This window comes from Cibotium barometz, chromosome 42 (genome assembly GCF_041138505.1).
Source record: "Cibotium barometz isolate CiBa-2024 chromosome 42, ASM4113850v1, whole genome shotgun sequence".
Classification (NCBI taxonomy): domain Eukaryota; kingdom Viridiplantae; phylum Streptophyta; class Polypodiopsida; order Cyatheales; family Cibotiaceae; genus Cibotium; species Cibotium barometz.
The window spans coordinates 82,968-110,325 of NC_141087.1; the positions used below are offsets into that span (position 1 = coordinate 82,968).

Genomic DNA, 27,358 nt, shown 5'->3' on the forward strand with positions numbered 1-27,358 from the left:
TAGAGCCTCATAATTCCATTGCATGCATGAATTGGAAAGAGAGTGGATTTGAGATATACTTAGACATGACCTAACTGGTGTTTGCTCATAGGAGTTTGGTAGCTTTATTGAATAGGTAATTACCTTATAAGTTTGCCATTTCTTGGGGAAGTGTAGAGTTTAAATATACAAGTAAAATCCCAAATGTTATAAAAGCATGAGCATTGAGTATAGAAACTCGCCATTCGTAGAATGGGAAAACTTTAAATTTAGACGTGAAAACCCAAATGTTACAAGAGTAAATGCTTGTAATTTTTCTCTGAGTAGAGTTAGCAAATTAAAATCCTACCTTCGTGATTTTAGGGGGCTTAGCTCCCCTCATGCCTTTTAACAAACATCATAGTGGACAAGGTTATTTTTGACAAGTCCCAAGTTTCCAAGCATTCTCAAATAAGTGACTGACAAGATCATTGACATACACGTGGATAATTGTTGGGAGAGCTGTAGTGCTCAAAGAACCCAGCTTGCGATCTAATTTGGTTTGGTTATATAAATGTACATTGTATGTTAAGATTTATTGGCATTTCTAGGAATTATCTAGGTCGTTCCTTGTTTTCGTTCCCCCTCATTCCCGTTCCCCCGTTATATCAACTTGCCTAGTAGGGCAGGATTGTGTTTAGTGGTATTGATTAGGCGAAGCCCGCCTCTGCTATACATGGCTGAATGATTACTCTCCATGCCACCTTGACCCTCACTGGCCGCTACATCACTTCTGGCCCATAAGACATTCTGGATCAAATGCTATACCTAGCCAATACATGCCTGAGAAAAGGCCCAACATGAAGTGATGTACCACATGTGGCAAGCAGTACCTAATGTACCACCACTACTCTGCCTTCTAAGGATAGCCTTGTGCTCTAGAATAAAAGCTTCTTCTGAATACTCAAAAGAAGCAAAACGAGCTGCTGCTCGGGAGAGATGTCAATGCCAATGTGGCAACCAAGGTAACAAACTGGAGTGCCCCTCAAGATCCATTGAAAAGCCTCGACTGGTTGCCAAGCTAGGGCAGTGCTGACCCTATCCAAAAACCACACCACTTGTGCCAGTGGATCTGCGCTCCTGATGCATGACAGAAAATCTTAATTGCCTTCGTGAATCTCTGGAGATTCCCAACATCTCTTGCAAGGTAGTGTGGCATGTCAACAAAAGCTTACAAAAAAAAATGTAGTTGTTGTATGAGTAGCCTTGGATTTTCCCAAGTAGGAATATGCTTTGTTCAATAAGGCCACCATCCTCTACACTAGTAATGCCCAACATGGCCCAAGGCTAAAATTTGAAGCCTTCAAGGACCTTTTTTAAAATCTCCAAAGAAGGTTCTTTGAACATAGTAATTCTAATTAAAGGTAACAAACACAGAGAAAAATTAACCTCTATCTCTAATTGAGATGGACACATAGTACTCATATCTTGGAATAGGTTGGAGAATTGAATTCACAATCTCTCCCTAGAGGGAGGTTGAGTCGCCCATATCTCCTCCCTTGCCAAAAAAGAAAAAAACCTATAAGTATCCTTTTGGAAGGATAGCTTTATATATTCATTGAATTTAACTCCTTCAATGAATATATTCATTGATCTTTAGATTATAATATTCTTTTTCTTTGACATCTATCTAACAAAAGTTACTCAAAAAGTGAATCCTTTCCTTTGAAGAGCAAATTTTTTTTCTATTCTTGAAAAGTTTAGCAATTTTACTTTTCAAAAAGTTAGCCCATCTTTGGAAGGGTTATATGTATGATGTGAGGCCTCAAGAAGGGTATCTAGTACTTTTATGAGCAGCCTTCACCAAATCACAATGGCATACCTTACTTTTATGGCATTCTTCATTGAAGGCAAAAGAGCCACTAGTAGATTATTTCTTTGTGATCATTGAAACCTCACAAATTGATTTTGCCCCGCCAAGCATGATTTTTTAAATTTTTAGGTAGACCTTTCAAATCTAATTCAGCTCTCCTTAAGTCCTTAGGAATGGCTAGAAGCTGATTAAATAGGCCTTCGTAATTATCCTTCTTGGGGTTCAAATTTGAATTCAAGGTACCTAGTGGCCAAAAAAGGGGGGGATTAGTTACCTAGATACCTTAAAAAAGATCATTGTTAACAAGAGTTAAACACATAGATTTTCTTCTTGGGATCCAATTATGAACTCCTATGACCAGGGTATATCTAGTTGCAAATGGCCATAAGAGAAGAGAATGGCTACCCAAATCTAGATTGAAATGTTGGCAATGAAAATCAAGCACATGGGCTTGGATTCAATATGAACTTTAGAATAGTCCATTTTAAATAAAGATTAATAGCACCAAGTAGTCGAGGATTTTGGTGATTAAAATTTAGATGTTATCAACCAAAGTCTTTTCTTCCAAAAGGATTATATGGTTTTCCAAAATTTAAATTTTAATGTCACTTCAATGGTAATGTAAGCCTTCTAATTCATTACAATGCACATGAATAGGTATGGAGTTATAAATTCATAAATTTTTCTAATGGTTGCACAAAAGGATCTTGGTTTACCTATTTTGAGTGTTGCTGACTGCTCGATCGCCATCTCCTGATAATAGGTGTTATAAATTGTTGAGTCCTACATCCAGAAGTATTTGAAAGAGAAAAGGGTAGATTAGATTTTTTCCTTTATGTAAAAATCATAACTCATTAGCTTGATGCTTTTACTCCTTCATGCTCGCAAATTTTTTTTCCCTTGTAACATTTAGAATTGTTCAGAATCTTGTACTTATATAACATTGTATATATGTGATCAGAATGACCTTTTGTCATGGGCTCCATCCCCCTTAATAACCCCCTTGCACTGATCTCTCTCTCTCTCTCTCTCTCTCTCTCTCTCTCTCTCTCTCTCTCTCACTCACTCACTCACACACACACATTTAGGTTAAGTTAAATTACGTCTCATCAAGATCCTTCACACGCCAAATTGGACTTCCTTTTTGCTTGTCAAATTTGAGGAACCTAGTTGAACCCAATGTTTTGACTTGAGTATAGGAAGGGGATGTAAAGGTTCCTTGCAAAAGAATTCTCATTAAAAAATTGTATTGTTAAGATTGTGACGTAATGGCCTTTTTTTTATTTTTTCTTGTTTGGTAATAACCAGTGTGTTGTTTGAAATTTTAAAGTTAATTACTCAATACACTAGCAAAAGAGAATATTGCATTATGAAGTCATGCATATTTCTATTTCTTTTCAATTGGTGAGAAGTGTATTTTTTGAATTTGTGAAATCTCTCTCTCTCTCTCTCTCTCTCTCTCTCTCTCTCTCTATATATATATATATATATATATATATATATATATATATAATATTTTTTTAATATATATCTCGCTAGTCTAATATCTTGAAATGCTTATTCTAAACCTTTTTCTTCTTGAAGGGAATGTAACAACATGAAAAAGTACACAAAGTGATGTATGGACTAGACAACCATGTGAAATTGCTTTCTCACCTATTAGTCTTTATGATGTCATGGAGACCCATAAATATAGCGATTTCTTGTGGAAAACAGAATCGTTTTGCTATCTTGAACTCTTGGTGATCATATGTGTTATTTTAATGATTAATTTGAGCTATCAAACATTATTTGCTGATAGAAATTGAGTGCTAGGTTGATTGCTAAGAGGTAGTTCCCCTACCACACATGACCTTCAAATTATTATAATTGGGCCACAATATTGTGGGCAAAAGTTTTGCACATTTTTTCTAACTTCAAAATTTGAAATTTTGTCTAAATCACATTCTTTTCTCAAATAAATTTTACTTTCCTTCCTGAAGGAGAACACTAAATCTCAAATTTATTATAGATGATAAGATAACCTCACTCTCTTTTCTTGAAAGATATTGCATGTGGCACCTTTTGGCATACAACTTGCGAAAAAGGCCACCATATAAATGAAGGTAAAAGGAGTGTATCCAATTACATGCTTAGCACTAGTCTTAGCAAATTTCAATTAAGGAAGGCTCTCGTATTGATTGGATTGTTTCTTACTATTACATCTAAATGTATTTTCATGCTTTGGGTAACCCTCTTAGTGAGATGATATCTCTCTAGATGGTTTATAGTTATGAGCATTGATAATAACACTCAACTTGTTAAGCACTATATTGCAAAATAAGTAACAAGTATCATGTTTAAAGCCTTTAGAGGCCTTTATAGTGTGTGGAAGTACCTAAAAATCCTAGTTAATGATCCATGTTCTGGGAGAAACAATGAGCCAAGGAAAATAGGTGCAAGAACTTGAAGATGGAGGAAGCCATGGCATGAAGAGAGAGAAGCCATGGCATGAAGAGAGAGAAGCATTGGAAAGTAGGAAGTGGCTATGAGAATTGGTTACTAAATTTTGATCCTATGTTTTGAGCACATAGTGAAAATTCACCAAAGTGCAATGCGAGTGGTGGATAGGTGTAATGGAAGCCCATTACAATCTCAACTATTTCTATCTCCTTTTAAATTTATCCTTTTTACTAGTTTTGTCCACCCAAATGTGAGAAGGGCTAAAGTTGGAAGCTGAGCTATAAATGTGGGCATTATCCTTTTTACTAGTTTTTTCCACCCAAATGTGAAAAGGGCTAAAGTTGGAAGCTGAGCTATAAATGTGGGCATTATCCTTTTTACTAGTTTTGTCCACCCAAATGTGAAAAGGGCTAAAGTTGGAAGCTAAGCTATAAATGTGGGCATTGCTAGTAGAATGGGACTCTTTTTTGGGTGTATCTATATTGAAGGAGCTTACGCAATGAAGCTCTCTATCACTGTCTCTTCTCTAAGCCATTTTTGCTCCAAACATTCTTGCTTAAACTCAATCTCTTGTAATCTTTATGATGAATAGAGTATTGCCATGGCTTCTCTCTTTTTGCCTACAATTCAATCAATGTATGCTTTGTGTTAAGCTTTGCTTGAAGGGATGAATTAGTTGCTTAATACTTAGTGTATGCTTGATCAATGAAGTGGATGCTTGATGCTTGAATACTTGTGTACTTGATTAATCTTGACATGGGCATACTTGAGAATTTGCCTTGCTTGCAGTAGTGATGTAAATGAAGAAATGAATAGAATGCTTGGTTGAAGTCTTTTTTGCTTATGCTTGTATTGATTAGGCTTAAGAGGGCAAAAATTGGTCTTAAGTGCTAATCTAATCTCATTTTCAATAATGGGCAACCATTTGAAGAAGGAGGCTAGGACAGTGCATGTGGGCCTTTGATATATGCTTGTGGGTTCACATCAGTACTCTTTTCATCATTGATCACACATTGCTTCTGAGTGTTGTGGGTAAGACAAGAGAGTGAGTGGGTTAGCACATTCATTGCTAATCCACTCAATAAGTGAAGCGTTAGATAGGTGGAGTCATCTAGAGTCAAACCAAGGGCAAGCTAAAGATTCCCACATTCTAACAAGGTGTGGATTCTTACATGAGCAAGTTCGAGCGAAGCTCTCCTAAGTCGAGCTCTTTATTTGAGGAGTGTTGGGTTAGAGCCACTAGCTATGGTGACCTTAACAATGGCACCGCAGATGGGGAGCTCTAATCTAAGCTAGTGAGTCTTGGGTTTACTTTGGGTAGTAGATTGCTTCATTGGTTGCAAAAGGGTGAAAGCAAGAAAAGGTGGTATAGTTTTGACTATCTTGGACAGTACCTTGAAGGTGCTAGAGAAAGTCAATTCTAACCATAGTATATAAGAATCTAAGATGTGTAATAGTATTGAAAAGTGTAATTTATGCACATAAGTACTTCTAAGGCTATTGGTAATGCCATTGGCGCTATTCTCAAAACTCAAAAACCTCTTTCTTTTTCTACTTTTGAAGTACCCAAAAAGTACTAAAATTGTATCACATTTTCCTGCTTTTATCCCAAAACCATTAGATTAGGGCATTGGATTGGGTGTGTGATCCAAAGGCCAATATTAGATTAGGATTTGTAGTTAGTGTCTTTAATGCAAAAAAGAGAGTTGTGGGACTCAAAAAGCCCTCACTTTGGCATAACAGTTGAGTGTCTCTCTCTCTTGAGTAGATTAGTGCTTTTTAGAACTTTATTCACTTTGGCATTTCAAAATTTAATTCAAGTTTAAAAGTCTTACATAGTGTAGCTTTAGAGTCCATTAGGCACACTATAATTGATAAAATTAAAAAGTAGGTTCACCTAGGTATTTTTCAGCTTCATTGTGTGTTTTTTGGCTTGTAGTAGCTATAGATTGGAATGTGAAAAGCAGTTCTTTGCATTTATATGATTAAAAATGTATTGTACATGGTATGCATTGGCCTGTAGAGTGTATATCTACTCTTTGGATGACCCATTGACAAATGTGGAAAAACAAGGATTTAGGATTCTACTTCTTCCTATCAAATGTACTAGGGCATATGCCTAGGGCGTGGGGGATTGTAGATTGTGCATGTAGCCCAAGGTGTAACACATTGTCGATGGACCAACTTTCTGAGCTGTACATACACTTTTTGTCAAAACTAACAACTCAATAGTGAATAACACTATATGACCTATCTACCCACAAAATTTGAGCTTCATTAGAGCTATCGATGAGTCATCTAGATTGTTAATTTTAGATGGGATAGACCTTGTGTAACTGGCATAAGGTGCCACAATACTCAAGGCAATAAAAAGTTTACCTAAACATAAGCTAAGTCCAAGATTGTGGGGCTGAAAATTGATATTGTAGTCCTAATGTTTCGGGAGAAATGGAAAGTAGACTACATGTACAAGTGTGGGCACAAGGTTGAGGATTAAGAGAAGTCAATGCCAAAAGAGAGGGAGAGTTACAAGAGAAAAGAGGAAGCAGCAATAGGAATGGGAATGCAGGAAACTATTTTTAATGGCTTTTCCCACATTCAAGTAAATCTCGCCTAAGTGCAATGTAAATACATATTAAGCTAGAATGTGGGCTCGTAAGAGTTCCAAGTTGTAATACTCTTAGCCCATTAATGTGATTTATCATTTTTTTTAAAGAATGTCCACTCACATGTGAAAAGTTGAAGTTATTTGAACCTAGGTATAAAAGTGAATACTCTTTATAGAAATTAGGGACATTTCGGTCATTTCTCTCAAAGAGATCTCCAAGTCTAGCTCTCCTCTATACTAAGCTTACCTCAAGCTTCCATAGCTCGAGCTCTCATTGTAAGTGATCTATTCGATTAATGAAGTGGGCAATAGCTTCTCTTTTCTTCTCTTTCACTCTTACAATGGTTATGTGAGCAATGCACGTTCTTTGCTTATGTGTGATCAAGTAATTGATGCATGTGCGTGTGCTTGCTTGTTTGCTTTGTTGATTAGCATTGTTCTCTTTGATTAGAGTGGTATGGGTTGATTGTATTAGCATTTGGGTTTGCTTGCTTTCTTCATTATTCTCTTTGATTAGAGTGGTGTGGGTTGAGTGTATTAGCATTTGGGCTTGCATTAAATCATTGTATATATGTGTGGGCATGTTTAGATGAAGGAAGGCCTGTCTTTGAGTGCTATTTCATTCCTTCGTTGCTTTGATTAGAAGTAGGGTGGACTTTCTTGATTAGTACTTGTGGGGTCATTAACTAATCTATTTCACTTGTGGGCAATCATAGGGTGAAGAGAATAAATTAATAGCCAATGTTTTCTTCGATCGAGTGTGTGTGGGCTCTTGAATGTCATCATTAATAGCTTAGCACATTATTTGAGAGTGAGGTTGAGTCAGTTACAGTTAGTGGGCTAGCTTATCCATAGCTAATCTATTCAATTAGTGCAATTGAGTTAGTGACCATTAGGCTATCCAAGTGCAATGCTAGAGATTCCTTTGCTTTGACAACGTGAGGTTTCCTCCATGAGCTAGCCGGGTTAAGCTCTCCATAGACACTCTTCTTATTATGAGGATTGTTGGATAAAGCCGTTATGCTATGGCAACCCCAATAATGGTGCAGCTTTGCTACTACTGCTGGGGAGCATCAAGTCTTTAGTTGAGCATCGAGTCTTTAGTTGAGCATTGGGTCACATGTTAGGCTCCCTTGGTTACAAATCCATTAGATTAGGACATTGGGTTGGGTGTGTGATTCCAAGGCCAATATTAAATTAGCTTTATGGTTAGCATTTTTAATGTAAAAAGAGAGTTTTGGGACTCAAAATACCCCCTCACATTGACATAGCGATTTCCCGCTCTTTAGGAGTTTAGTGTTTTTTATGGTTTGTTGACTTTTTCATTTCAAGTTTTCTTTGAAAGTTCTATTGACATGGGAACTAACCTCGAAGGCCTCCGCTCATGAATAATGTTGCAAAAGGTAGATGAGGCAAATTTACGTATCGCCATCACTGTGTGGAAGATAGGAGCGGTGCAATATAATGGTATGAGAATGCACACTGATAGGTATGTCAGAAAGTATCTATATAAGGGAGATGTACACATTCCTAGATGGGTTTAGTGGATACAACCTAGTAAAAGTGGCATTAGAAGATCAAAACAAAAAAGCCCTTATAACAAAATGGAGAGTGTTTGTAGCCACACAGTTATGATGTTTGAACTAAAGAATGCCCCCACCACCTTTCAGCGGCAGCGGATGGTTCAGGAAATATTCTATGACTATCTAATGAACTTCATGAAAGTCTTTGCGGATGATTTTAGTGTAGCAGGAGAAAAGGCCAAGCATCTATAAGGTTGTGCTTGCAGAGATGCAGGGATACAAGACTAAAGCTAATCCTATAAAGTGTGCTTTTGTTGTGAGGTCAGGAGTCTTACTGGGGCATATGATCTTGAAAGAAGGCTTAACCATAGACCCTGATAAAGTAAAAGCAATCACGAAAATGGACACACCAGCTAACCTTAAGCAATTGGAGAGGTTCATAAGAAAAATAAAGTGGCACCACATAAGATTTCTCAAGTACTTGGCTCATGTAGCAAGTCCCCTATATCATCTCCTCAAAATGGACGTGATGTTTACATGGACGCAATAATGCCAGCAAGCATAATTTCAAAGGTTGAAAGTATTGCTTACAGCTGCTCCCATTATGGCTAGCTCGGATTGGAAAAAAATTTTCCATGTGTATGCTGACGTATCAGAGAGGGTGCTAGAGGAGCATTAATGCAAGAAAAGGACTTCGGGTTCATGCAACCAATATACTATGCAAGCAAAACTCTAAGCACAGCTGAGAAAAATTACAACACTACTGAAAGAGAACCTTTGGCAATGATTTATGTAGTCAACAAGTTTAGGCATTAACTTTTGGGTAATATGTTTATTTTCCACATAAACCACTAGGCCTTGATGGGTGTACATAATTAATAAAGTCTATTTAGTAGAAAAGATGGCCAGATGGATGTTGCAAGAATTTGGCTTTGTCTTGCAACACACACTTGGCAACAAAAATAGAGTAGCTGATTTCTTATCACGCTTGGAAAACTAGCCAGAAGAGGATGTGATGTTGATGAACTTCTGGATGCTAGTCTATTCTCCATTACCAATGGAACAAGGAAAGATTGGTATGAAAATATGAGGAATTTCCTTATGGATTATCAATTTCCAAAACAATGGTCCCAGGAGAAAAGAAGACAGCTGGCAATAAGAAGTAGACATTTCACTATTCTGACAGGAGCATTTTACAAGAGGAATAGATCAAATACTCCGGAGGTGTGCCCTAAAACATTAGAAAAGGCAAATACGAATCGAGGCTCACAAGGATTGTCCAGAGGACATCAGGGAAAAGAAGCTACTCTCAAGAAAATATTGCAAGTAGGGTTGTGGTGGTCCACAATGAACAAAGATGTGTACATCTTCACAAAGAATTGTGACATGGTAGTGAATGGGCCAACCCAATGACAAAACTAGGATGTCCATACATTCGGTCCTGCCGTTGCAACCATTCATGAAGTGGGGATTGGATTTTGTGGAATCAATCAAGCCCAGGGCAAAAGGAACACAATGCTGTTACATCATCACAGCAACAGACTATTGCACCAAATGGCCAGAAGCTGTGGTACTCTAGGGGAACACAGCAGGAGAAGTTGCCAAGTTTTTGTATAAAAATATTATGATAAGGTTTGGATGCCTAGTCGAAATAGTAAGTGATCAAGGAAAGCACTTCATCAATGAAGTCATGCATGAGCTCATCACTAAGCACATGATCATTCACACAAAAAATCTATCACTTATCATCCGCAATGTAATGGGTAGGCAGAGTTTACAAATAAAATACTAGTCAAAATACTAAAGAAAATGGTGGAGGCCAACCAAAAAGATTAGGATCGAAAATGAGATAGTGCCTTGTTGGGCCTTTAGAACAACAAACAAGGTCACCACCAGGATGACACCATTCAAGATGGCTTACGGATTAAAGGCTATTGTTCCCATGGAATTTGTGGTCCCTAGCCTGAGGATAGCAGTTCAAGAGAAACTACTCATGGAGGAATCCTAGAGGTGCAAGGTATAGGAATTGCTCAAATTAGACGAAACAAGGCAGGAGAGTGTATATTTTGCGAAAGCAATGCAGCTTGGGACATACCAATATGGAAAAGTTAAGATCTTCAAAAAGGGGGACAAAGTGCTAATATTCAACTCTAGGTTGGGCCCACACTCCGGTAAGTTGAAAATACGATGGGTAGGACCTTGTATTATTCACGAAGAGGTAGCTCCAAGCACCGACTCGTTGAAGAACCTTGATGACGACACAATGTGCGTCAACAAGGTAAATGGCTATAGGTTGAAGCCATATCACTCTTCTTCAGAAGAAAAAGAAACATTGTACAAGTATTTGGCATCCGAGTCCAAGATGCAGAGATAGACGCGCAAAAACAGAGTCCAATGGTAGAAGAAAGTACAGCTAGCTATCACTCACTTTAGGAGAACCCCATACAAGAAAAGCAGACCCGGAAGAAAACAAAGTAGCAAAATTCAAGACCATAGCCCTATCATGAGTAACCACGTGATCACGGTCCTTAATGAAGAAAATTTCAAGGACGATACATAGATTAAGAAGCGCAAATCATCACGCCTCGAAAATTGTGGCACCAATGGATACGAAAGTAATGAACAAAAACAAAGAGAATCTCACAAGGACTCAAAGAACAAAACCCGTGAAAGCAAGAAGCACAGAGCAAATAGTGCCCTCTAATAGCAAATCACCATGGCCACCAAACAATGAGAAGGTAAAGGGATTGCAATTTTTGAAGCTTGTGTTCTTCCCAGATTGAACGAAGCACTGCATGCAAAGTGGGCAACATTCTAGGATTTGGTGGGATGATAAAACACGATTGGGATTCCATTGCAAACCTTGAGGGAGCAGAGCAATTGTTGCAAGGTTTTGCCCTTGAGTTGGTAGTGGTGGTACACTTGGTGCATAATCCACGCTTTGCAATTGTCGATCTATGTATGCTCCTTGACAGATCCTTGAAAGATTTGTGGCAACAAATTCTCTTCCCTCTGATTCATGATAGGTAACACTAGTCGAGATCATAGACTCAAAGAAAGGTGTTATCATAAAGCATCTCCCTTTTTTTATGCTCATATACTGGTCACCTTGATAGTTGACCCATACCTCCAATGCAAAGGGGGATGGAACATCCTCTATTTTCATTGTGAACCAGTTCAAGATGTCTACATATAGCTTGGCTCCGTATTTGTTATGCCTAATGTATTTGAACCATATGTCAAATTACAGACACCTCACTTGGCCATGTGGTGGTGGAGTTTGTACTTCCAAATCATAGAAGTTATCCATGAGGACGGATACTTTGCTTTCCAATACACAAGATATTTCTTTTGAGTCCGAAGATGTGTCTTCTATATCTAGCTCAATGAGCTCTGCAAATCTATCGCCACTTTCTTGGTGGGAAGGGACCCCAGTAACAATTGAAGATCCAAATGTAATGGTCCTTGCAGATCATGAATGCCTCTACATAGATGCCTATTTGATAAGTCTTTGATAAGTCTTTAGAAGTTAGCACATGATCACCAAGAGTCTAGGATAGCAAAAACATCATATTTTCCACACAAAATCACTATATCTATTGATCTCCATGACATCACAAATTACATATATCATGAGACTAGTAGGTGAGAAAGAAATTTCACATGGTGATCTAGTCGATATCACTTTTCGTATTTTTTCATGTTGTTACATTCCTTCAAGAAGAAAAAGGTTAAGAATAAGCATTCCAAGATATTAGGCTAGCAAGATAAATATATATATATATATATATAAAGAGAGAGAGAGAGAGAGAGAGAGAGAGAGAGAGATTACAAATTCAAAAAATACACCACTTCTCATCGATTGAGAAGTCAAAAGAAATAGAAAAATGCATGACTTCACAATGCAACATTTTCTTTTGCTAGTGTATTATGTAATTACACTTCAAAATTTCATGCAACACACGGCTTATTACCAAACATAAAAAATTAAACAAAAGGCCATTACTTCACAATCTCAACAATACAATTTTATAGGAAGAATCCTTTTGCAAGGAACATTTATATACCACTTAAATAGTCAAGTCAAAACATTGGGTTCATCTAGGTTCCTCAAATTTGATAAGTAAAAAGGAAGTCTAATTTGGTGTGTGAAGGATCTTGATGAGACCTAATTTAGCTTAACCTAAATATGTGTGTGTGTGTGCGTGCGCGCGTGTGTGTGCATATGCACATAACAAAGAGAGAGAGAGAGAGAGAGAGAGAGAGAGAGAGAGAGATGGGTGCAAGGGGATTATTAAAGAGAATGGAGCCCATGAAAAAAGGTCATACTGATCACATATATACAACGTTATATAAGGATGAGATTTTGAACAATTCTAAATATTACAAGGAAAAAAAATTGCGAGTGTGGAGAAGTAAAAACATCAAGTTGATGAGTTATGATTTTTACATACAAGAAAAAACCTACTCTACCCTTTTCTCTTTCAAATACTTTTGGATGTAGGACTCAACAACTACAACACCCATTATCCAAGGGATGGCGATGGAGTAGTCAACAACACTCAAAATAGGTAAACCAAGACCCTTTAGTGCAACCATTAGAACAATTCGTGAATTTATAACTCCGTACCTGTTCATGTGCATTGTAACCAATTAGAAGGCTAACATTACCATTGAAATGACATTAAAATACAAATTTCGAAAAACCCTATAGTCCTTTTGAAAGAGAAGACTTTGGTTGATCACATTTAAATTTTAATCACCAAAAACCTCAACTCCCTGGTGCTGATATTCTTTATTTAGAATGGACTGTTGTAAAGTTCATATATTGAATCCAAGGCCATGAGCTTGATATTCATTGCCAATATTTCAATCTAGATTTGTTAAAAGGCACAAGGGGATCTATTGAAGCCCCCTAAAATCACCAAGGTAGGATTTTAATTGCCAACTCTACTCATAGAAAAATTACAAGCATTTACTCTTGTAGCATTTGGGTTTTCATATCTAAATTTAAAGTTTTCTCATTCTATGAATTGCTAGTTTGTATGCTCAATGCTCATGCTTTCATAACATTTGGGATTTTACTTGTATATTAAAACTCTACACTTTGAAGAATTGGCAAACCTATAGTTGTAATTACCTATTCATAAAGCTACCAAACTCCTATGAGCAAACACCCATTAGGTCATGCCTAAGTATATCTCAAACCCACTCTCTTTCGAACTCATGCATGCAATGTAATTATGAGGCTCCAACTTCTGAGGCATAAATCATTTAATAATAAGAATCCAATATGGCTATCTTCAAATTGCAAATTATGTGAGGAGGGCTAGACTTACTTTCAAAAAACATTTGTGATTGTCCCCTCTTTTTTCGTCATCAAATCCACACACATACATAAAAGGAAAAAAGCTCAGCCCACACGTCCACACACAAGCACACACATAAAAATATTGTATAGATATTTATGTTGCATATACATAGGGGTAGGATGCCTTGTTTCCACCCTCTTAAAATGAGAATAGTTTGCATAGATATTTACATTCCATATGTGCAAGGGTAGGCTCTCTTGTCTACCCTTTGAATTTGAGGAAAGCTTATAGGATCACACCCACAGCCCCTCCCAAGCGAGAGGTTGACTCTACCCTTTGGGCTAATCCAAGTATATAATTGTCCCTCATATGTAATGTAAGGCTTTAATGATTTTTTATAATTTTTCTTTTTTGTAATGCAAGGCTTTTTTTTTTGTTGGTACCAAGCAACATCCTTTCAAATGGGAGGGATCAATCATGATACCCTAACCCCACCCTCCAACACACACACACACACACACACACACACACACACACACACATTAAGCACTTGCTCCAACACAATGCTTGTATTTTTAACAAGGTCATGTGAATTTTTTTTGAAAGAGGTAGAGTAGATAATGCTTACCCCATGACAGTAGTGCGAATCATCCAACGCCTATGAGCTTGAAATTGTTTGTTTCTAGCTGTGGCCACAGCACGAGCAAGGCATACGAGGAGAGTGATGGACGCAATCGCCATAAAAAGCCGTCCGAAAGTCCCAAATCCGGAGTTGACAAGCATGGTGGTTGAACCCGTGAATGCTAAAAAAAGGGATGCACACACAAATGCATACCCCATCTGTCGATGTAGCTTGAAGTAACGAACCCTGAAGGATGTGTTGAATTGAAATGGTGCCACGAACAAGAACACAAGACCTGCTAGAGAATGCAACTGCACCATGACCACCATAATAGTTAATACAATTCTTGCCTTTTTCTTTTGCTAAAATGTGCTTATCCTACAAAACGAAAGAGAGAACGTTTTTATGTAATTTGATCTATTTGATGGGGGTAGGATTTGAACACATGACATGTTGAATAGCAACTCCTTTAGGTAAGCAATCTACCACATGAGAGAGAGAGAGAGAGAGAGAGAGAGAGAGAGAGAGAGATCTTTGTTATCTTGTAGTAATGATCCCAAAAAGAGACCACATATTTCTATCCAAGTGAAGTGGGATTCAAGCAAATAACATGTTCAGTACAAACTCCGTGAGCTAACCAATCTTGAGAGAGAGAGAGAGAGAGAGAGAGAGAGAGAGAGAGAGAGAGAATCAAATTGCTCTCACAAGTTGCAACAAGCTCTTCCCCTTTTTTAAAAATACCAATGTTGTGTAGCTTTTTTTTGGGGGGGGGGGGGGGGGGGGGGGGGGGGGAGGTGTACACACACACACACACACACACACACACACACACTCACACACACACTCACTCACCTCAATCGAGGTCGCCAATAGTGTTCACGCCCACCATGACTAGGGACTTGGCAAAACGAAACACTTCACAAATTGGACTACCACCAAACTATAACAAGCCCCTTGGTAAAACTTAAGAAAAAGTTGCATACCAACCGTGAAGGACTTAACTTTTAGTTCAATGTACAAAAGATAAGTTAGCCCTAGAAGGATGGGCGTATATACAAGCCGGGGAAAAAAACCTCCTAAAGAGGAAAAAAGTGCCCCGGCGGTCCTAAGTGTGTTCACACACATCACTGCCTATATATATATGGCAACATTTAGTCCAATAAGACTGATGGAGCCACAACCAAGATTAATGGTCACTCACTTGAATATGATGCATTATTACGGATCATACTTCCCCCCTATTTACAAGTTATGAACTATTTTGTGGCACATATAACGAAATCATCTAAAAAACAAGGAGATGAAATACCTTAAGCAACGTCAAGGCATGACATCTAGGAATGCACATATTAGTTATCACACAACTAGAAAAATAGAACATTTACTTCCTAAGAGCACATACATTAGTGCTAAAAGTCAATCACCCCTTAAGACACTCTGTTTTTTGAATAAAACTTAAAAAGCATGAGTTTTTGTGTCCTTGGCAAGACCAAGGCCAACAATATAGTCCTTCGAGGGCATTTTTTATAAATTGTTGAACGTTTTGTGTCCTTTTGGTTTCATGACAAAGAGCTAGGTTGTGCTTAGAGGTGACCATAGTGGCAAAACAAAGTTGGAACTGTGTTTTCTTGAACACACACCATATAGGAAGAATAAGCATAGCATAGTGGCAAGACAAAGAAGGAAGTATATGTTTTTGAATACACACTATACAAGGAGCATAAGAGTAGCATCCGCACCCATAAGATGGGCAAAATATGTTAAATTTCATTGGTTGAGAGAGGTCTAGGGAAGCAATTGTTTTCTTCTATCATCAAATATATGTGCATACATCGCCTCTCTAATATCCACCCTCTAAATTAAGTAGCAACTAGAAGAGTACCCCTCTAAACTAAGGACTAACCCACAATTTCTCCCCAAAAAGAGTTTGACTATAGCATTTGTTCATACCTATATTTGCCTAGTGAAAAAGGTAATCTTGATGCATTACAAGTCGAGAGGAGAATAACTAAGGGTTGCAAACTCAATTGCATAGTAAAATAAAGGTATACAAATCTTAATGGCTTATGCCTCAAGAGAAGGGTTGCAAATCTAATACAATAAAATAAAGGTATACAAATCTTGATGGCTTTTGGTTGAAGACCATGGTACTACACCATTTTTTTGTGCAGCGAGGAAGCGAGGAGGTTGACACACCAATGGAATGTGCCACCTTAAGCGAGAGCTTGCATTGAGGGGCGGGGTGGGGGGACTACACGATTAAGAGATGTTGTAGTGGTAAGTTATTAGCCCTCTCAACAGAAGGGCTTGAGTTGTTGGTGCTCCATCTCTTTTTTAAACTTGGATTTGGGATTTGTTTTTGAAACCATTGTGCACACACAATTACAATTATACACATATACATGTAGACACATACACTTCATGTATATGCGTACATGTCTAATGTGTAATTGTAATAGTGTGTGTGTGTGTGTGTGTGTGAAGGTATATGTGCAAGTGCATGCGTTTATGTGTGGGTTTAAATAAGGGCCAAAAAATATAAGCAAGGCCCAAGAATGTAAATTAAAAAGGGGGGGCGGGCCGGGGGAGGGGGACTCTACCTCAGATCCGAACATGGGTGTCCACCTTGCAAGACCATAGCCTTACTGTCACACTATCACGATAATTTTTCAAGTACCACATTTTGAAAATACTTATTGTTATTCATGCAATTTTTTGGTGTGCTCGTCGAAATCCCTACTAGAGACCAATCAAATCCCCATTCACAACAGGGGGCCACATCAACCAAATTGGGCTGAGTTTACTTTTTTCCAAATCCAATGGCTTGCATTCACTCAATCTTTGTGTTTATACTTCCCCACCCTAGATCCAAAACTTAGCTTATAGAGGATCTCATGCCCTTTAGTCTCTAACCACCCTTCTAATTGAAGTTCTTAGCTTTCTATAGGATTTTCCTTGTTGCCCTTTAGTACCTGCATGGACGGGGGAAATTTATTTTAATAAGTTACCATGTGGGTTCAATAGAAGGGATTTTTGAAATCCTTAATTTACACAATCTTCACGCATACAAGGGTGACATTTAAAGGGGGTATTCACGGATTGAATAGAAAAGGGTGTGTTTTATCCATAAAAAATTCATAGATAAAGGGTTTTACAAATAGGCCTTGAACGTCGCACGTGATATAGAGAGTTTACATATAATGAACACCCCAAGTCATCCCCCTCTTAATTGAAGCTTCGGGCCTATTGTAGGATGTCCCTACCCAACTTGCTCTCCTTAGGGTTGTGTGAAAATTTTAATGCCCACTATTCTTCATCATCCCACCCCCTCCCCAGCCTACCCCAACCTAAGTTTTGTAACTTGGCCAAATGAGACAAAGAGTCTCTTATTATCTCAACCTTCATTTCCTTAACCTAAAGTGAGATGCTCCTTCCACGAGGGGGAGTAACTATTAGAATATAGCAATTAAGGAAAATTTTCGCACACATCCAAAAAAGAAGTGGAGATAATTGTTATGTGGCAAGGGAATTAAGCTAATTTTCTATGAGGAAGTGTGCCAATCAAAATGAGCACAAAAACAACACTAGTATCAAATTATATAATGCAAGCTTGTAAAATTTCAATCCAATTTTAAGGGTAACTATTAGTGGAAGGCGGAGGTAATTGTAAGTGGGTTAACCCTTTAACAAAACTAACGTGATTACCTAACTAAGGTACCTACCCCTCCCACGAGTGGGGTTAACCCATAACACAACTAACGGGCATGAAGATTCTACATGCTTGCACATGAGGAGGGGGAAGGCCGATTAGTGTAAGGTGTGGCTGCACCTTTGGGAGGTGCACTTAGTCTTTGTGTGTGTCGTAAGACCTCGAGCGGTTGGAAAATATGTAATGATTAGCAAGTGCAAGTACTCCTAATTTAATCAAGGCAACTAGCCAACTTTAAGAAAGAAAATAACATTTTAAAAATTCAAAATCATACTCACCTTGCTTTTGAGGCAGTGCTTGATAAAACCAACATTTATATGTAATTTTACCGGCTAGATTTCAGAAAAAATGACGTTATATTGACCATCCCCTTATGTTTAAGAATGAAAATAATATTTTAAAAATTAAAATCATATTCACCTCACTTTTGATGTAGTGCTGGACAAAACCGGCATTTACATGTAATTTTACCGCTAGATTTTAGAAAAGCTCGCTTTATATTGATCATGCCCTTACATTAAGGGCTAAAATTCACTAGTTTTAGTGTATATTACCGGTAAAATAACTAAATCTAGCACAAAATACCAGTTCTATTTTCAAAAGCCTTTATTTTTAAGGGTTGGGAGAAGTTTTTGTGGAGCATGGTAACAAGAAGAGAAATAATATTTCAAATATAAAAAATTATCTTGCAGAGTGAAAAGTGGGAGGGGATAATTTTTTTTTTCAAAAAAAGGCAGGATTAATTAGAAAAGGAGAATCCGAGATACATGGGAGGGGATAATTTAACGTGGGAGCATGCTACATGTCATGAAGTTTGATGGGGACGGGCAATCCTAAAGTGGGGGCGTAATGAAGGGAAAAATGTATCACATTTATCCCCCCTCCAGTGAACACCAAGGTGACCCCCACGTGATGGGGGGTTTCCATTTACTATATTGACAGTACCCGAGATGTGATCACACCGCACTAAGGTAACTACCACACTAGGAACGCTAGGAGGCTAGGGGGCTAATCAATTGTGAGCTAATTCACCCATTAAAAGCTCATTATAACAGGCAATTGGGGGGACGACGGTTAAGTAGACCAAACTTAGGCCCATGTCATGCTGGGACAGGTGCCCGACAGCTCAAGGCCACCACGTCGAAGGGTGAGAAACGGCCGGCCAAGAGAAACCCATAACTTCCTTTTCCTCCAAACATTTAGCGCCCACTGCCTAAAAAAAGATGGTCGGGCATGGGAGGCCGGCACACTTTGGACGTTGAGTTGGACAGCTGGAGAGAAGTGGGACGGTGGACAGTGTGACACCACTGCTATGGACGCAGTGCCTGATTGGCTAGTGAGGGAGAAAAAGGTGACCAAGTGTCCTAGTGTGACACGCTTCTCCTTATGGGATCCTGTTGCCACGCGAGGGGTCCGCAGGGCTCTCACTTTTTCCCTTAAAGCTGCCCGCTACAACCCCCACTAGTTACTCCCCATAAGAAACCAGACCATCCAGCTTCATCACATCACACACACAGCATCATAGAGCATAACATCAAACTGCAAAGACCAATCATCACACAAGGAGCATGAACATAAGGGCCCCGCCCTTCCACAATCAGCCAGACAAAGAGGATCCCTGTTTATACATGGCAACATAATAAATGATACACCACGAAACCAACCAAGCACCCTGCACTCAGTACCTAAGGGAAACCTCGCGGGTGAGAACCCGCTGTAGTACGTCAGACCACATGGTGTGTGGCTGACGGAAGCCTCTGCTATCCGCCTGCGAGCCGCCTCTGCAACTCCGTGTAGGATCCCCAACTCTGCTGTCCGCCTTGGAATCGCCTCCGCAACTCCGAGTAGGAACCGCTTCCTGCAATAGAGAGTCAATGACGAATCAACACATGTACATCGCCATCTTCTCTTCAGCTGCACGTTGCTTACAGCGGTCCGAATCACCTTTGCAACTCGGCCCCTTTTGCTTCACCTGCAGCACAAGCCTCTGGTTTACCACACAATGCTTCTGCTCTTGCGCTCCAACATAGCTACAGAGAACAGGCAGTGCACACACATTCTTCAAGCGCGGCTGCCCTGCAGTCTCGATAAAAGGCTCAGCTGTTTACAGCCGCGCGCACACGCATGCGGGCTGCCCTGTGCCTCTACCCTCTGCACGCAAACAGCCTCGCAAGCTTGCTCCTGCGCTTGCTTACACACTTCTTCGCCTGCTTACTGACGCACTTGCTCGCACACACCCTCGTATGCTTGCTTTCACGCTCTTACTCGCAGACTCTGTTGCATGCTTGCTCGCGCGGCTGCCCTGCAGTCTGGATGAAAGTCTCGCTATTTACAGCCGCGCACACACACGCATGCGGGCTGCCCTGCGCCTTTACCCTCTGCACGCACACAGCCTTGCAAGCTTGCTGACGCGGCTGCCCTGCAGCCTAGGAAGAGAAACATGGCTTTTTGCAGCCGCGCACACGCGCGCACGAGCTGGTCAGCACCTCCTCCTCCTGCACGTGCACAGCCTTGCCTGCTTGCTCACACGCTTGCAGGCTTGCACACGCACTTGCTCGCTCGCAGGCCTGCTGACGCGCTCACTCGCGCACACACTTGCATGCGAGCCTTCTGCGCTCTCTGTCTCTGCAGCCTGCTGGACTCGAGTGCTTCGCTCTTCGCAGCTGAGCACCCTTGCTCACGCGCTCGCTCGCATACACCCCTGCAGCTCGCTCACGCACTTGCTCCTCTGTTGGACTCGAGTGTATTGCTCTTCGCTCTCTCTCTCTCTCTAGAAAAGATACACCCGTGTGTCCTCTGTACGCCTGGCCCCCACCTGCCTTTATTAAGGCGTACACCACATGAAATTCTTTCACATGGTAAGGCCGCCCAAGGTACACTTGCACAACTGAACCTTAATGCACCCACTAAGGCCCGGTTCCCATGGAGTCTCAATGCGTGATTCCGTCCACCATCAAGACTGCAGCTCGTGTTCAAGTCTTGTCTGCACACGAACTCGGTCCACTTCTCATGGAGTCTCAATGCGTGATTCCGTCCACCATCAAGACTACAGCTCGTGTTCAAGTCTCGTCTGCACACGAACTCGGTCCACATGAGCTTCCGTTGTCAAGCGGAGATTGGTCGTCGTCCAAGATGACCTCGCTTGACGAGAACCTCGTCACATTTCCTTCCCCCCCTCCTCAATTCCGGAGCCTCTTTCCATCGAGATCTCTTGAGAGGATGATGCTTATGCTCAACCAAGGTAGCTACAATCAGCTGTGCACCCTTGCCCACCGCTTGCTTCAGTTATAGGGTGATAAGAGCTTGGGGTATGTTGCTGGCTGTTCTGTGGTAGCCTCCCCACTACCCTTATCCTTGAATCACCCAAGAGGAGGAGCTGTTCCGAATAGGAAGAGATCAAGGCCTTAGCTTCTTGCAACCAAACTTGCCCACGCGCAATGTCAAAATCGTCCATTTCGCATACACTGAAGTCTGTTTTGTGAGTAACCTCACCCACAGTAATTGGAACGCTTTTGGCCTTCTTCCCGACCTACTTGTCTGGTAAATTCACAGCTTTCATCACGGATCCGGGATCCGCTTCTATCTTCATCCCACACTCCTTTGCTTTTGCTAGAGCTTGCTTAGGTGGACAATCACGAGCATAATGATTGCCACTGCAAATAAAACACTCCACCTCTTTCACTTTTCCCGTCGACTTGCTTGAGCCCGCTCCTGACCTTGAGGACTCAGTCTTTCCGTTGCCTGATCCTCCTTTCTTCGAAGAGCTGGCTTCATTGCTGGTCTCTTTTGATGTGGAAGTGCCCCCGCTTCCGCCACCTTCACAATCAGACCTCTTACCCTTAAAGCCACTCTTGGCGTTATCTTTGCCTCCATTCGCAGATGTGCCCGCACCCGCCGACCTTTTGCTTTGAGAAGAGCCTTCACCTTGTTGGCCAGGCTCCTTGTAATCTGTCAGCATGTCGGCTGCGACATATGCTGCGGCGAGAGTGGTGACATTTTGTCTCTGCAGATCTGCTTGGGCCCAACCTTTGAGCCTATGAGTGAAGTGAAAGAACCTGTCTTCCTCAGACATGGTCCTGATCTGCAGCATAAGGGCTCGAAAGGCCTTCATGTACTCCCGGATTGAGCCGGTGTGCTCCAAGCTGTCGAGGGCTTGTCTTGCCTTCCATTCGGCATTCATGCGCAGAAATTGTTTCTGCAAAGCTGCCTTCAGCTCATCCCATGTCGAAATAGCGAAAGTATTTCTTCCGTTGTCCACATCTTCCACGTAATTACGCCACCAAAGCTTGGCATCTTTGGTTAAAAAGGTGGTCGCATAAAGACCTTATCTGCCTCTGCAGTAAGATTGGCACTCTTGAAAAATTGCTCACAGTCATACAAGAAGTTCTGCAAGAGCTTCACCTCTCGTGTGCCATCAAAGGGCTCGGGATCCTTTGGCTTGATTGCCCTCGTAGACGAGCCAGCTTTGGCCCGAACCTCTCCTTCTAATTGCGCCACCTTGATCTTCAAATCTGCCACTTGCCTATTGAGGGCGGCCACCTCCATTACCGCACTCGCATAAGCTGCATCCAGCCGGATGACCTCCTGTTTGAAGGCATCCGCACTTTGTTCAAGTGTCTGCAACCTTTTCTCCAACTACAACACCCTTGCCTGAGTGGGAACTCTTGGTGGTGGTCTGCACACCAAGCCAGATGCCGCAGCTTGGGGTAGAGCCTCTCGAGGCTCCCATTCTAGCTCATGGTCCAGAGCATCTCCTCCATGCACGGACTGGATGTCACTCTCATCCATGTTGTAATGTATGTAGCCCTAGCTAGTTCGAGGGTTGAATCGCTCCAATACCACTGCCACGTGAGGGGTCCCCAGCGCTCTCACTTTTTCCCTAAAAGCTACCCGCTACTTCACCGTGTTGGCCCGAACGAATCACAACCCCCACTAGTTACTCCCCATAAGAAACCAGACCGGCCAGCTTCATCACATCACACACACAGCATCATAGAGTATAACATCAAACTGCAAAGACTAATCATCACACAAGGAGCATGAACATAAGGGCCACGCCCTTCCACAAACAGCCAGACAACTTCACTAAAGAGGATCCTTGTTTATACATGGCAACATAATAAATAATACACCATGAAACCAACCAAGCACCCTGCACTCAGTACCTAAAGGAAACCTCGCGGGTGAGAACCACTGTAAAAGTACGTCAGACCACATGGTGTGTGGCCGACGGAAGCCTCTGTTGTCCGCGTGCGAGTCGCCTCTACAACTCCGTGTAGGATCTGCAACTCTGCTGTCTGCCTTGGAATCGCCTCCGCAACTCCGTGTAGGAACCGCTTCATGCAATAGAGAGTAGATGACGAATCAGCCCCTGCACATTGCCATCTTTACCTGCACATTGCTTACAGCAATCCGAATCGCCTCTGCAACTCAGCCCCTTTGCTTCACCTGCACAAGCCTCTGCTTTACCACACAATGCTTCTGCTGTTGCACTCCAACATAGCCACAGAGAATAGGCAGTGCACACACATTCTTCAAGCGCGGCTACCCTGCAGTCTGGATAAAAGGCTCGGCTGTTCACAGCTGCACACACACACACATGTGGGCTACCCTGCGCCTCTACACTCTGCACGCACGCACCCTCGCAAGCTTGCTCCTGCGCTTGCTTACACACTTCTTCGCCTGCTTACCAACGCACTTGCTCACACACACTCTCGTATGCTTGCTTTCACGCTCTTACTCGTAGACTCTGTTGCATGCTTGCTCGTGCGGCTGCCCTGCAGTCTGGATGAAAGACTTGCTGTTTACAGCCGCGCGCACACACGCATGCGGGCTGCCCTGCACCTTTACCCTCTGCACGCACACAGCCTTGCAAGCTTGCTGACGCGGCTGCCCTGCAGCCTAGAAAGAGAAACACGGCTGTTTGCAGCCGCACATACACGCGCACGAGCTGGTCAACACCTCCTCCTCCTGCACACGCACAGCCTTGCCTGCTTGCTCACACGCTTGCAGGCTTGCACACACACTTGCTCGCTTGTAGGCTTGCTCATGCACTTACTCACACACACACACTTGCATGCGAGCCTTCTGCGCTCTCTGTCTCTGCAGCCTGCTGGACTCCAGTGCTTTGCTCTTCGCAGCTGAGCACCCTTGCTCATGCGCTCGCTCGCATACACCCCTGCAGCTTGCTCACGCGCTCGCTCCTCTGCTGGACTCCAGTGTGTTGCTCTTCGCTCTCTCTCTGCAGAAAAGATACACCCGCGTGTCCTCTGTACGCCTCGCCCCCACCTGCCTTTATTAAGGCGTACACCGCATGAAATCCTTTCACATGGTAAGGCCGCGGTTCCCATGGAGTCTCAATGCGTGATTCCATCCACCATCAAGACTGCAGCTCGTGTTCAAGTCTCGTATGCACACGAACTCGGTCCACTTCTCATGGAGTCTCAATGCGTGATTCCGTCCACCATCAAGACTACAACTCGTGTTCAAGTCTCGTATGCACATGAGCTTCCATTGTCAAACAGAGATGGGTCGTCGTCCAAGATGACCTCGCTTGACGAGAACCTCGTCACGGGAAAGGGGGAAGGGGGGGGGGGGGGGGGGGGGGGGGCAATATCTCATACTTGTTAAACCCCCTCTATGTAGAGGCATCATAAGGAGCACTTAGATTTTCGTATTGATGTAAGAGCTGAGCCTCGCCCACTATTAGAGTGCTACCTCAGTACTAGGAGGAGCTTAACAAATTTACCTACTATATAAGAAAACAACATCTAATACATATACTTCAGCGAAAAATGGTGTATCTTGCACACAAAATTTAGCTAAAAACGGTTTTTCTTGTAGGCAACCTTGAAACAGTGAAATGAAGGTTGAAATGCTGCTATTTTATACGAAATAACCATGTGTGTGTGGTAGAGCTAGTCGTGTTCGTACATTCATGGCCTCTTGCAAAGACGAGTGGTGGAGCTGGGTGATAGTGGTGCTTGTCTCCATAAGCACATGGAGGGACTTGGTGCTAACGTCCTTGTAAAGTGAGCACTTGGGTTTGAACCCTAAAAAGATATTTTACTGCCAGCAGTGCTCGACAAAACCGACATTTACATGTAATTTTACCGACTGGATTTCAGAAAAACCGGCTGAATATTGACCATGCCCTTACATTCAAGGGCTGAAATTCATTAGTTTTAGTGTATATTACCGGTAAAACCACTAAATTTAACACAAAATACAGGTTGTATTTTTCAAAGCCTTTATTTTTAAGGGCTGGGAAAAAGGTTTTTGTCGAGCAGTGGAGAGCCGTATCCGAAAACGATGAGAGAAAGAGAGAGTCTCTAAAGAAAAGAGTAATCTCTGTATATTGTGTACATGAAAGAGAGAGATTCCTACGTGTGTGTGTTGTGTGTGTTAACTGAGAGAGAGAGAAAAACACATACTCAAGGACTTAAGGACTGTTCGTGAGTATGTGTGTGTGTGTGTGAGAGAGAGAGAGAGAGAGAGAGAGAGAGAGAGAGAGAGAGAGAGAGTGAAATTGAGAGGTGAGAGAAGAACCTGCTGAAGGGCAACGTGGTCGATGTGAAGGCCAGCAATATCAAAGCGACCGGCAAGAGCAGCAATGGTGAGATTGAAGTCTCCCAGCACGAAGGGAATGGAGTAGCCCGCAAAAGGAATGCCCACGCCCAGCAGCCACCACCACCCCACCCCTTCTAACACTCCCTGCACACCCATCTCTCTCTCTCTCTCTCTCTCTCTCTCTCTCTCCAGAACGACTGATGCACTTCGTTGCTCTCTCTCTCTCTCTTAATTTGGGAACTTGGAAGTTGGGTTATCTAAGATGCCGACTAACCGAGTCTCTCTCTCTATATATATCTCAAGTTTCACGATCCAAAACCAAACTCCTCCGAGTCTCACTCTCTCTAAAAGTCTAGCCACCGCGAGAATAAGTCCCACACCAAAAAGTCTAGCCCAAAAAGTCTAAGTCCCACACCAAAAAGTCTAAGTCTCACGCCAAAAAGTCTAGCCACCACGCCAAAAAGTCTAGGGTTTAGGGTCCCACAGATGTTGGCGCAATATGATTTTTGCCGAGTGCTCTGAATGTCAACGTGACGAAATTCAACCAAGCATGGGTAAATGGTGGGAGTGACTATGAGTCTCTTAAGGTAGCGAAATGCCTTGTCATTTAGTGACGCGCATGAATGGATTAACGAGATTCCCACTGTCCCTATCTACTATGTAGCGAAACCACAGCCAAGGGAACGGGCTTGGAAAAATCAGTGGGGAAAGAAGACCTTGTTGAGCTTGACTCTAGTCCGACTTTGTGAAGAGAGAGAGAGAGAGAGAGAGAGAGAGAGAGAGAGAGGATAAGGAGCCGGTTGGGTGGGGGCCGACGCCGAGGGGGTTGGAGGATGAGTTGGGAGGGGTGGCCGGGGACGTGACATGCCCCAAACGCGGTTGGTGCAGGGGCCAGACTTGAATCTAGCACTCGAGCGCTTAGACGCGGATGGGCTAGCTAGCACATCTAAACATGTATGATGTGAAATGTGTTAACAAAAAAAAATTATAGCCTTGGAAATGGGGTTCAAACAGGTTTTGGCATGAATGGTCATGTTTACTCTTTTAAAATCTAATGGTAGATCTGGCCTCAATTATCACACCCGGGCTTCACAGCCATTGATCCCACGAAAATGGCCATGTTTTCTCTTTTAAAATCTAACGTTAGATCTGGCCTCAATTATCACACCTGGGCTTCACAGCCATTGATCCCATGAAATGGCCTCATTCAATGCACCATGTCCTTTATACATGAGGGATAGTGAGTATGCACACTCTTGAGGTCAAAGGATAATCTTATGAGGTCTTTGGAGTTAGATAATCTTGAGGTCATTGTGTTAGGTAATCTTGAGGCCAAAGGATGTCGGTTGGAAGGAGGGAAATTGGAGCTGTGCATTTTAAATGGTCTTGAAAATTGGTTTTTTTTTTGTTAATTTTATGATTTGATTTAGAAGTGATGTGGATTCTACATGGATTCTAGGTGGATAGCTTTAGAATTGAGAAAAGGGTTGACCCCTCCTATGAGTTCGTACACACCACACAATGTGATGGTCTTCACATTAGACTCAACTCCCCTAAAGTCCTCACAAATATGATGGCCTTCATATCAAAGTGAGCCAACACTCATCACCCGCTTCTCTCAACTCCCTTAAAGTCCTCACAACATGATGGCCTTCATATCAAAGTGAGCCAACACTCATCACCCGCTTCTCTTTGCACCATTATACCGACGGTAGGGGATTTACCTAGCGTGTGCCAAGACC

At 41.7% G+C, this 27,358-nt stretch overlaps 1 protein-coding gene across 1 annotated transcript; it reads right to left on the bottom strand.

Annotated features, from left to right (window-relative positions):
• Positions 1-12,818: 12,818 nt before the first annotated feature.
• Positions 12,819-25,881, bottom strand: LOC147614007 (uncharacterized). The gene is made up of 3 exons (XM_086780565.1): positions 25,596-25,881; positions 14,345-14,649; positions 12,819-13,034 (listed from the first exon to the last, which is right to left on the bottom strand). Exons 1-3 carry the CDS (start codon positions 25,770-25,772, stop codon positions 12,869-12,871), a joined length of 648 nt encoding a protein of 215 aa, XP_086636691.1. The 5' UTR covers positions 25,773-25,881; the 3' UTR covers positions 12,819-12,868.
• Positions 25,882-27,358: the final 1,477 nt, after the last annotated feature.

Excerpts from the sequence above, each read along its gene's own strand:
- LOC147614007 (XM_086780565.1), bottom strand. The coding sequence starts at position 25,772 with ATGGGTGTGCAGGGAGTGTTAGAAGGGGTGGGGTGGTGGTGGCTGCTG. Across the intron at positions 14,650-25,595 it reads ACCACGTTGCCCTTCAGCAG|TTGCATTCTCTAGCAGGTCT; the intron begins GTTCTTCTCTCA and ends GTCATGGTGCAG. Across the intron at positions 13,035-14,344 it reads ATTCGCACTACTGTCATGGG|GTACGGAGTTATAAATTCAC; the intron begins GTAAGCATTATC and ends GCACATGAACAG.